The sequence below is a fragment of the Gouania willdenowi genome, chromosome 17, assembly GCF_900634775.1.
Source record: "Gouania willdenowi chromosome 17, fGouWil2.1, whole genome shotgun sequence".
Lineage (NCBI taxonomy): Eukaryota > Metazoa > Chordata > Actinopteri > Blenniiformes > Gobiesocidae > Gouania > Gouania willdenowi.
This window is the reverse complement of record NC_041060.1, coordinates 21,853,806-21,866,296: the sequence shown is the minus strand read 5'-3', so window position 1 is coordinate 21,866,296 and position 12,491 is coordinate 21,853,806. Positions and strand designations below refer to the sequence as shown.

The following is a 12,491-nucleotide window of genomic DNA, read 5'->3' as shown; positions in this document are numbered from 1 at the left end:
GTTTGTTCTGTTTTTGTAAGTCGCGGTAGGATTTTCATTCCCTGCACAATAGGGATGTAACGATTAATCGTAAGGCAGTTAAAAATCGATTCATTGGTATCACGATTGACATCGATACTTTGAAAATTGAATCGCAGTACTTTTTTTAAACAGCAGAGGGCGCTCTATATTTATCCCTTCTCTTGTCCAGCAGTGTACCGGCGGGCGGAATCTGCTACTATTTTCTTTTTGGCTGCCTTCTACTCTTACATGTTAATAAATTATTCCTTGCCCCTTTAGCACCGAAAGAATATCTGTAATATTACGTGAATATCTGTAAAAGTCAAGTTTTTCTATTAGCTCTGTCTGCTAACGTAGCATCTCTTCTTCACTGCTACATTAGCTGCATGCCAACCGACCACTGGGATACCAGCGCCCTCTGCTGGTCCAAACAAATATCTGACGTAAATCAGTGCAATGACGGTTTTTTTTTTCTTTAAAAGTCCAATTGTTAAGGCATAAATTACATTTTCAGTTGCACTTAAAAAAAAAAAAAAAGAACTATTATGCAGTTTTGTATTGTTTACTATAGAACCAGAATTGAAATTAATAAGCTTCTTCTTCATTTGTATTATTCCTTTATTTATTTCATTCAAGATTTATTTTTAGTTAAATTGCATTGTTTTGAATAGTTTACAATTAAAAATAAAAGGAAAATAATACAGTATTTTCCCCCAAAAAAAGAAAGGAATATTTTTCAGTCATCATTTGTCTACAGTCCCATTTTGTAAAATAAATAGTGAGAGAATCGTATCGTGAACCCAGTATCGTGAATCGAATCGTATCGGGAGTTGAGTGAATCGTTACATCCCTACTGCACAAGTTTCACATTGGTTTGAAGTAAGGCTGAACAATAATTTGCATATTATCACGATATCATAAAACGCAATTTTCTAATTGCAAAAGCTGCAATTTTTTATTAATGTTATTATTTTTTTTTTACATCCTTATTGATCCTGTTGATGGTATTTTAAAGGCTGCGTAGGTTTCCCCGCACATCGGCCGCTACCGTGCCTCGGCTGCTGGCAACATTTCGTTCATGTAGTGACTTGCGATCATATATTATCTTACAGCTAAAATGTTGCGACAAAACAAAAGTAAACCAACATAGTTAGCCTTGTCACGAGCCAGTGCAGCAGCAGCAGCCATGAGAGGCACAGCTCACTAATTCTCATTTTGCACAATTTTTCATTGTTAGGTTGTGTTTGATATGGTTGATTTGAATATTAGTATTGTTTAGATAGTTGGTTTAGTGTTTAGTTAATATAAAAAAGTTATTTATACTGTATTTTTTACTGTTTTATTTATTTATTTCTATTGTTTTATTTAGAACTATTTATTTTGTATTTTTCATTTATTTTGTGTGCTATATTGTTAAAAATCATTAAAACAGATTGATGTTCATTATTAGTTTTTTTTTTGTTCAATTATTTGAACTCAATCACAATAGCAACATGTTTTTTTCTAGTACAATTACAAATATAATGATGTCATAATTGTAATTAATTAACAATCATGCAATTGCATTAATAATTGACCCCAACCCTGTTGAACGTTGAGCAGTTTAGCATTAGTGGCAAATTTATAAAGAAGAGCCTTGATCAGAAAAGATGCTCCTGTGAATCTCTGTGACTCAACGTTCCTCTCTAAGCACAAAATGGGAAAACTGGGAGAGGGTTAATGGATGAAAATGGGAGCATGTATGGGCCCAGGAATGGTTCAGGATCTTTAGAAATGGTCTGTCAGCGGGGCTGGCCAGGAAAGACCCGTATTCCAGCTGTTGCAGTGCAACCCGAGCAGACACCAATTAGGCCTCCTTCAGCCTTGGTGCCCGATAGATTTCAGCTCTGCCGCCGTGTGACGCCGACCAATTATGGAGGATTGACTCGGAATCGACTGGATTGTGACCTGAAACTCAGATTTATTTTTCATGTGGGCTGATAGAGGGAGGACCCAGGGCTGTGTGAGTGCAGGAGAAAAGGTGTATGTGGAGCATTTCAATCACTGTCCCCCTCTCTTTAATGGTAATCGGTTGGCTATATGCCTGTGCGTCTGATTTAGGAGTGGTTGTAAGTAACACCATTCTCCTGACCCAGCATCCTGCACCTCTGTCTTCTAGCTCTTTATATTTCCCTAGTGCCCATGAAGCTATAAACCAAACAAATTAGAAGGTGCCATGAATTACATTTACCATTAAAGTGCACTGAGTTGTGTCACACTTAGGCGGAGCTATTAAACCCTGCTATGCTGTGATCAAAGAATGCTGGTGCTTATTTTAAGACTGTAGAAAATCGCAACTAATTCCAGGCTATCAGAGGTACATATAATCTGATGCTACAGGGCAACTGGAACTCACTAACCCTAACGTGCAGCATTTTGTTTATGAACACATGCACGCTCAAGGCAAAGGTTATGGCAGAAAAAGAGGGAAGGTTTTGGTGGTTTCAGATGAAAAGGGAAGCATCGCAAATCATTTATTCCTGCTGAAGCATGAAAACATACATTTTGATGTTTCGCAGCGCGGGGGCGTATTTTGGCCTCGACAACGTAGGCCATTTCAAACATTAGTTCAACACAACGTTACTGATAGACAGTTGGGTAATCCTCTTAAAGAAACAGTGTCCCCTCTGGTAAAAATTGTTCCCAGTTACGCGTGTCGTCCCTGGAGATTAGAAGCAAATTCCAAGTTGGAAATGTTATCCTAATTAGCAATTACCCAAATGAAAAATTGACTGCCTCCTTCAGCAGTGACGAGGTCTTCCCGGATCCATCTGAAATGTGATTTGACTTCAGCATAACTGCAGGATATTGCAATGAAAAGGACCTTTGTCGTCTGTGATGTCTTGCCTTTTTCTTTTTTTTTTTTTTTTTTTTTTTGATGTATGCGATACAATCTAGCCATCTTCCAATGGGTTCCTCTTCCTGTATTACAGGCAAACATCTGCTGCTGCAAGCTCCAGCTATTCCTCCTCGATCCAATCAGCATGCAAGATTGTGCTATCAAATCAGTCCTGGCGCTGATCTACTCTGTAGTGTTGTGGATCAGTGTTCGCTCTTGTCAAATCCCCATTACATAGTCGGCTTTAGGAGTTATTTCATAAAGCGTTCACTATTAAAATAAGCTAGCAGCCACTCAAGAAAAGTGATGGATACTTCAGTAGTATTAGCAGTGGTGGGGATATTAAGTGAGTGCGACATGTCAAACGTTAAGTTTCTAACTTTGGGCCATTTTAATATTATGAAGTAAAATGGCTCAGTGGAAAAATTTGAATGTGAAAGTAAGCACATCTCACCATTTGGTGACAGATGCAGTTATTTTAACACTTATCGTCACCGTCCAGACAGCAGATCCCCAAATGCCGCCTTTCTTGAGTCTTTCTGAAGGGAATCGACTCGACAGTGACCTTAAATGTTGAAATACTTTGTGTGTTACTTGAGGATGGGGTGGGAAAACCACTTCAAAAGGGTTCCAGTTAAATCTCCATCAAAATATCTCCCATTTTACACCAGGTCCGCTTATAGCTTTGTGGGGGCCCTATGCAGATACCATCAGTTTGTGTATCTATATGGAAAGATATCTAATCTATTAAATGATCTATGAACTACTGAATAATGGGTATCTATCAATCATTCCCATAATACCTGTTAGCTTACGTCACACACCCCACAACTTCCCAAAAGTGTTGAAATAATTATGCCTCAAAAACATCAACCAGAGCTCATCTAGAGCTTGGGTTTCAAATTTGCCCCAAATCATTCTTAAGGTGAACGTTTTTACATATCATTTATGTTCAATTGACTTTCCCCTATATAAAATAATAGACATAGTAAATGTCCAAAAATCATGTAAAAATTCTTCATAGGGATTATTTTCAGTCAGCGGAAATGCAACTTATTACGAGACCAAAAAGCAGGAGAATGCGTAGGTGTTCATATGGTGCAGCAACCCATGTCTGGCTAACAGATAGCACATTTAGCGCTGCCAATCAATGCCACACAGTGTGTTTCAGTATTTGTATCCCACTTCGTTCCTTAGAAGAACTCTACAGATGTACAAATGTCAGATGTTTGGTCTAAAGATACTGCTTTAGTTAATGTAGCGTACTGCTTCTGCTTATTTGAGTTTGTAAATGAACAGATTAGAACTCTAGCGCCACCTCACCGTGTGGTGAGAAGCTGAACTCTTTCTAAGGTTTCCATTGATGGTATGTGTGATCTGTGCTGTTCTCAGTAACTTATGAAATCTTGCGGCCCACAAGCGTTACCGACTCCCAATGCCTCTGGTTCCACCGGCCGATCACAATCGACAAATTGCGCAACCCTGCATTACATTATCGCTTCCCTATTTATAGCCAAACACCAAGTCAACAGAGATGAGTGAGGCACCACTGTGATCAAGAACTCAACTGGTTTTAAAAGTAGTATCTTTGTCAGCATAAGACTCTTCAAACACATATGATCATCTAAATGATTGATTGTACAGAGACCAAGCACTTTCTCAGTTTGCAGCTATCATTCTCTACCAAAGTATCTATAAACATTACTATAGAATTGTACACCTAGCTCAGGAACACAGGAAAGGAAACTAAACACTGATCCCAGCCATCATCCATAATCATCACACTGGTACCCAATAAAGGAGTGTGTTAATGCATGCAAGCCTCAACTCGCAGCACTTTTAATTATAATTAGATGCTTGTAATTACACCAGCAAACAAAAAAATACTAAATGGCAGCTTGCAAAAGGCCTTCTGAATTGTACCTGTGAGGAAATTAAAAAGTCATCACTCCGTCTTTGTTGCTGTGGCATTTATTTGGCCAGCTGAACATATGGTAAACATGAGCTGACAAGCCTGACTAAAGACAGCCAGCCTGTAATCTTAGAGGACTCCGATGAGTTGATAGTGTAAAATTGAGATTTACAGCAGCCTGAGTGTTCAGTGCTCCTCACATGAAGCAGGTAAACCTATCGCTCAAAAACATTCAGACTGAAAGCACGTGTCACCGGCTTGAATGTGAAATGTCTTCGGCACGACTCATGGAGAAGCAAACCGCTATCACGACATATGCTACACCCCATATGGCTCACTGGTGGCCCAGGGACTCCACGAGGCTGTGTGATTGTGTGCAGCCCCCCCCCCCCCAAAAAAATTCCCAGAAAAACTGCAATTCATGAAGTTGGATGAAATATGGAACCTCAACACAATACACAAAATAACTCCCTGAACTAAACAACACAAAACAACAGAAAAACGCATGCACAACCAAAATGTCAATAACACTACACAAAAGGATTCCAAATATACACATATTGAAATAAAAAAAAACACAAAAAAACAAATTAACACAGTACGAGAGAAAAATACACTAAATGACTTGATAAACACACACACAAAAAAAAATTTATATTACACGAATGGTCTCCGAAAATACACAACAGGACAAAAAAAAAAAAACACAAAACTTCAACAAACTCATACAAAAAGGGACAAAACAAACAAGAAATACACAGAACAACAACAAAACTACATACAAAACTTGGAAAATACACAGAATGATAGAAAATACACTAACTGACTTGAAAAATGTATAAAACGACAAAAAATGCACTGTAAACAACAAAAAGACAGATGAATACATAAAACGACAACAAAACATGCAAAATGACAAAAAACATATTCCAAATAGACAAGAAATTTCGCAATAAATCCAAAAACACACAAAACCACAACAAAAATGCTCAAAACTCTTTCAGGTATTAATGTTCAAATTTGTCATATTTTGTAAATTTTAATAATAATATTAATTCACTGAAGAGGATGCAGCATCTTTTTGATCATGTGAGAACAACTCCTAAAATAAACCTCATTGGTAAAATGTAAAAAAACAAAATAATAAAAAATGGCCCAAACCTCAAAACGATGAATGTGAATCCAACAGCAGCCCTAATTAGTATTAAAGGATAATAAGACGAGCATCGCCTCAGAAACCAGTGATGGATCAGGTTGGTACATTAAAAGGAAAGAAAGGAGATCCGGAAGCTGAAGCTAGACTTGGCTTCACCAGCTTTGTTCTCATCTTCAAAGGCTTTTTTCCAACATCCACAAATAAATAAAGCTTGGATACAATACGTTCAGTCCTCTCATCTCTACTCACTGTTAGGTTATTGATAAAGACGCTCTTTGTTTGATGATGTGCAGGTGTTAACCTACCTGACAGGTGCACCTCTGCTCTGAGCTGGTTTCAGCAGCACTGTGACCGTGCTGTCTGTCTGGTTCAGGGACGTCTCCTGGTCGTATGCTGGCATGGACGGAGCTGGTGGGGGGGGCAAAAACAGATTAAGGGGTTAATTTTTTTCACCAACCACCTGCTGTATTTTGCATTCATAATGACTAAATGAAATTAATGTACACCGCAACACTGGATAATTACTCCCAAAGGGCTTCCAAAGAAAGGAAAATGTACAAAATGTATTAGTTTCACTTTTTAGGTCTCAACTGGATTCATTCGTATTTAAAATACCTGAACATGTCAAATATAGTATGAGGAAAAGCTGAATCAAGCAATTATGCTGAATGCTGACTAAATAAGGGGAAATACAATTAATATTGATGAACCCAAACACCTGGGTGGTTCAGTCACGTGTAGACCCTTTATTTAATGAAAGCTTGAATTATTGTTTATTTGTTTAGTCCTATACAGAAAGCAGATGGTGCTGGACTTAAAGTTTTAAGCTCTTAGAAGCAAACTTTGGTTAAGTTGAGGTTTTTGTTTATTTAGATATGGTTTTTCAGGAAAGTTTTATCAACAGACATGTTTGGACTGTCAACTGCCAGTCTTCGTCATGTCGGGGGATAAAAAAAAATCCTGAAAAACCTCGTCTGAATAAACAAAACCTCAACCTAACATACTATTCAAAATTAATCTTGCTGGAACTATTACAACGAAGTTAAATAAAACTTCAAAGGAACCATCAAAGGCAATCGGCAGAACTCCTCTGACGAAGATTGCCAGTCGACAGTCGAAACATGTCGGGAGATAAAAAATGTCCCGAAAAACCTTGTCTGAATAAACAAAATCTCAACCTAACATACTATTCAAAATGAAGACAAAATTAATCTCACTGGAACTATTACAAGGAAGTTAAGTGAAACTTCAAAGAAACCATCAAAGGCGATTGGAAGAACTCCTCTGACAAAGACTGGCAGTTGACAGTCAAAACATGTCAGGAGATAAAACATTTCCTAAAAAACCTTGTATGAACAAAAAGAACCTCAACCTAACATACTGTTCAAAATGAAAACAAAATTTATCTTGCTGAAACTTCTGGTTAAGTTTGAAGCAAATTATACTCTGGTTTCACACAAAAACATGCAGAAGTAAGCGCTTTAAGGTCCATATACAGAATGAGTAGCAGCGTCGACCTTCCTGACCTGAGATCTTTGTGGTGAACTGGGTGATGACAGGAGGGCCGTAGCCCTTGGCTGTGCTGGCGCGCAGGGTGAAGGAGTATGTGGAGCCCGGGTAGAGGCCTGTGAACATGTGGGTGGTCTCGTTGCCCAGCTTCACTACCTTCCCACTCTGGTTGGAGAGGTCCAGTTCGGGGTCAAAGGAGCTCACTGCCTTGTAGGAAATCTAGAAAAGGAGAGAAAGAATACTCCCACTGCGGTGTCTGCAAGTTTGCTATGAGTGATGTTCAGCAGGGGAGGAATATGTATTTGCATAATAAACAGCTAAGTTTTATTATGTGCTAAGGATATTTCGACCTCTTGGTTTAGTATTGCTAAAAAACCTACAAAAATCAGCTTCCACACTTGCCCCAGAGCAAAATACTATGGTATCAATACCGACATTAGAGATGCACATATTAATAAGTAAGCACATCCATTCCAAGATGTTTTGTAATACTTTGACCACAAAACAAATAATTTCAAGGAATGCTTTTAGGAAATTAAACTTAAGAGGTCACTGAACGTGCAGGGAATAGGACAGGATACCAAAGTCAAATACATTTTATCCCTGACCCTAAAAATTTAGCAATAGTGTCGAAAGCACAAATACATATACACACTGTCTACAGTTGAAGAGTTCTACTGCAAAAGCAAATAACTCTGTTTTATACATTTCCAGAATTTTTTTTCATGATTTTGTTTAGGCCACATATGTCAAACTCCAACTCGGCCCGCAGGAGAAACTAAAAAGAAACGTTGTGTGAATGAAACTCCACAATATTTGCAGGGGCTCGCATTTTCCCGGTGCTTATATCTTATGATTGGTTTTTAATGACAAATTGCTGAAAAAACTCAAAATTCTTACAAAACCTTCAATTTTCCTCAAATTATTACATAATATTCCCCTTATTTAAATAGCCATTGGTCACAAAATCTAGGAAATTTAAAGTGAAGACCCTGTTGGGACTGATATCTATCACTTATCGCTTAATATATTGTCAGTTTCTTACATATTTTGTATTTTATGTATTCGTAGAAGTGCAAACTAGGGCACAATAATGTTGAAATTACCCGTTTTCTGCAATAAAATCTCTGGCCCACTTGAGATCAAACCGCTCCGTATTTGGCCCTTGAACTAAAATGAGCTTTAACACCCCTGGTTTAGGTGATATAATTAACATTAAAAAAAAAAGTGTGTATTTTGATACACTTGGTCAAAGCCACTCAACTTTATTTTGACTCCTATCACCTGAACTAAAAAAATCCAACTGTATAAAAATGGAGGTAGCTATTTTTTATTTTTTTTTCAAAATAACTCAATTGTCCAACCAGTCATTTCTCCCTAAATGTGGTTGCATTATATATAAATGTGGTTCATTACTTTTTTTTTTTAAAGAGTTAAAACTGTCCTGAGCAGTAACTTAATACATCAAACACATGACTATTCATACCAACATCAGGAACACAGATGTAAAGTGGCACTGAAAGAGGTTTCCATGTATACGTATTCCATTCAAGAATACAACATACTAAAGTTTTTCATTACAAAACAGGTTTTTATTCAAAATGAACCATGGGAAGCATAAATACATACAATCCAGCCACCAATGCACACTGGTTAACAGCCACTATTACTTTTTAAAAGACACATTAATGCAGTTTTTTTCTTACTGAAAAAAAACAAAAGCAAAAAACAAACATAAATAATGTTCTAATCAAGATCATTTCTATCATACTTTGGTATCATTTTGTGTGTTTTGTTGTTTGTCTGTTCTTTTTATTATTCAATATATTTTTCTCATATTTTGTTGTCATTTTTGTGTGTTGTTCGTGTTATCTAAATTATTATGTCTCAGTGTGTGTGTATTTGGTGTCGTTCGGTTGTTCCTGATATCATTTTGTATGTTTCCATGTAATTTTTGTGTATTTTGTTGGGATCCTGTGTATTTTTCTATCATTTAGTGTGTCTTTGTTGTCGTTTTTTGTGGTCCTGTAATGGGAAGTATTTTTCTCTATTGTGTGTGTTTTTGGTGTCAGTTTGTGTCATTTTTTCTTGTCGTTTGACCGTCCTTACCTACGCCAAGCGCAAAACGCAGAGCATTTATGTGCCACATAAAGGGCACATTTATTCTTTTTAATATTTGTCACCAACACGTAAAGAGTACAGCACGAGTACAGGGCGGGACATACACACAATGCACTTCCCTACCACTACTACATTACCCATAAGCCACCACGCTCAGGCACAGCTCACATCCACCCATAAGTGGTATTTTTACCAAAATGTAATCATCTGTTCCTTGTCCCATTATCAACATTTCCTGATAAAATAGTGCACCGTGGCTTAATAAATCACTTAATGGAGGTCTGCGCTCACCGAGCACTTTTCTAGTTCAGTATAATTTTCTCTTATTTTGTGTGTTTTTGTTGTCGTTTCATGAGTTGTTGATAATATTTAGCGGGATTATCATTTTTAACTAAAAATAAACATCATAAAACCCCATTTTTTAAATGCTTTAATTGCTAATTTTCCTTTCTTTCTTAGGGTACACGGACCCCCATTTGTTTGTCTGTTTTAAGGGATGCCTTTATTGTGAGACATCCAATTGACATTTTTTTTTTTTTTTTTTTTTGCACATGCTGTCAAAGGTCAACACCACAGGAAGTGCAATCATTATGAGACAGCAATGCATATTTTGTTATTGCAATAAAATACATTGATTTATTGTATTGCTTAATTGTGACCATCACCAGCCCTCCCTAAGGAAGGGTAAGAAATCTTTTATTATAGGGAGGATATAAAAAGGGAGAGCAGTGTTACACCTAAGTGGAGGGGGAGGGGGAAGGGGAGGGGAAAGGGAGCAGGGAGGAGAGGCTCAAGGGGAAGAATGGGGAAGATTGTCATTATTTTCGCCAAATTTGAGCGCTTGAATCTCAGCCTTAAGACAGGTTACAATAATACTCATCAGGACATTCATTTGCAATGTATAAACATGGACAAATACCTAATAAAATCAACTCTGCATTTCTGCCCTGTGTTTAGACATTTTTAAGCTAATTTTGAAATATCATAATGTGACAAAAGGGGAAGCGACACAATGTGACATTAGGTTACATTTGTCCGTGCAAACTGGGGTGCACATTGAGGCTAATCCAAAATGAATTTAGAGAGAGAGAGAGAGAGAGAGAGAGAAAAGCACTTAATGTATTCCCTCCTCATTAATAAACTCAGCGAGCTCTGGAGCAAAGCATTAAGGTGAGTGTTTTGCTAATGTCTATTTTGAATAAGCACTAAGTCCATTATTAAGAAAATAGCTCTGCGCGTAAAGGAAAATGACTTTATAATTCCAATTAGGGCACACAAAGGCAGTTTGAAGTGCTGCATAATTTGTGTCCATCAACTTTAGAAATGCCTCCAGGCATTTTCATATTTTCCATATATGAGAAATTAGCTTGAGAACCCAATTTCATATCTTGATGTTTCAGGCAGAAGAATTTATGACTCGTCAACACGGGGGACTTGGACAGGTGTATAATCTTTTAGAATAATGATGAAAGTGACGGGAAAAAAAAAATAATAGGGAATATTTCAGTCAATTATTTTGTTAGCAACTGACTGGTTATATTTGGCTTTGTGAAACTCAGATATTTGCATTTACAAGTCAAGACAAAATAATGACACCTGGCACATCCTATGTACTGTATCAAAAGTGACCTGCTTAGGAAAAACAATCACATTAATGTACTTTATGATGGGTCTAAAGCTGAATAATACTACACTTTATTACTAATTTGTGTCAAAAATGTATTTCGAGTAATTTATATAAACTTTCAACCTCAAACACACGTGATATCCCTTTATTTGTGGACGTCGCCATTTTGGAGATTTCAGCCAATCAGCATTTGCATACCGTGTCGTCATGTGATTGTGGCACACCTGTGCAGTAATCATGCAGCCTAATCAGCATCTTGATATGCCACACCTGTGGAGGTAGATAGAACATCTCGGCAAAGGAGATGTAGACAAGATTTTAGAGAAATATGCCCTTTGTGTACATAGAAAAAGTGATGTGGTGTGTTTCTATTTGTGTTCAATGTACATGGCGTGGTACATGTACACTTTGGGCCTGATTCACTAAAGGTTTGCAGGTGTTAAAAACCTGACAGTGTGAGAAAACAAATGTTGTGGTTGATCTAGCAACCCAGTGCAATGCTAAAAAATGTGCAGTTATATGCAACAAGTGGCCCGGGGGCCAAATGCGGCCCTCGACCTAATTTCATGCTGCCTTCAAAGTAAATGTACAAAATGACAGAAGAATACACAAAACAAGAGCAAGAATACATAAAAAAATACAAAGAATTACAACATTTCAGTAAAATACAGTAAAAGACGAGAAAAATACACAAAAAAATACTCCAAAAACACACAAAACTACTAGAAAAATGAACAAAATTACTATAAAAGACTCATTGTTCTTTTCTGTATTTATTTTCCTCTTTTCCACATTTTTGGGGCCCGCTGTGATAAAAGTTGCCTACCTCTGATTTAGACCATGTGCCTTTAATGAATATGCAATTTTGACTGAAAATAGATTACAAAATAGATTCATTTTGCACACGCAATGGGATTCACTAAAAATACAACTGATTAGTGGGGACCGTTTCAAGCATTTATTTAACCATCACACATTTGCTTATAGATGGCTGCAGGAAAGGCTGGAGTTTAATGGTTCACAGAGGCCCATTTTACACCTATTATTATTATTATTATTATTATTATTAAAGTCATGTAATTATACCTGGCTTACATGTTAAGTCTACAATAGCACACTGCTCTGTAAAGCTTTGGAATTCAGTGTATTTTTCTAAAATATGTTTATTTCAGAGAAAGCAAGGGTCGCAACATTATTCTTAAAAAAATATTTTTCAACAATACTAGAATATATCCTCATTATTGATTAAAGATTTGATTTGAAGTGATTTGATAACAGTATGCAGTTA

At 37.0% G+C, this 12,491-nt stretch overlaps 1 protein-coding gene across 13 annotated transcripts in view; it reads right to left on the bottom strand.

Moving 5' to 3' along the window:
* LOC114478755 (receptor-type tyrosine-protein phosphatase mu) overlaps positions 1–12,491 on the bottom strand; it is a 229,975-nt gene that overhangs the window by 95,171 nt on the left and 122,313 nt on the right. For all 13 annotated transcript variants that reach the window (XM_028471987.1, XM_028471977.1, XM_028471983.1 and 10 more), the window contains exons 10-11: positions 7,473–7,674; positions 6,252–6,354 (exon numbers count right to left, since the gene is read on the bottom strand). In XM_028471987.1, the coding sequence (XP_028327788.1) occupies positions 6,252–6,354; positions 7,473–7,674 (305 nt within the window). The remainder of the gene's footprint in view (positions 1–6,251; positions 6,355–7,472; positions 7,675–12,491) is intronic.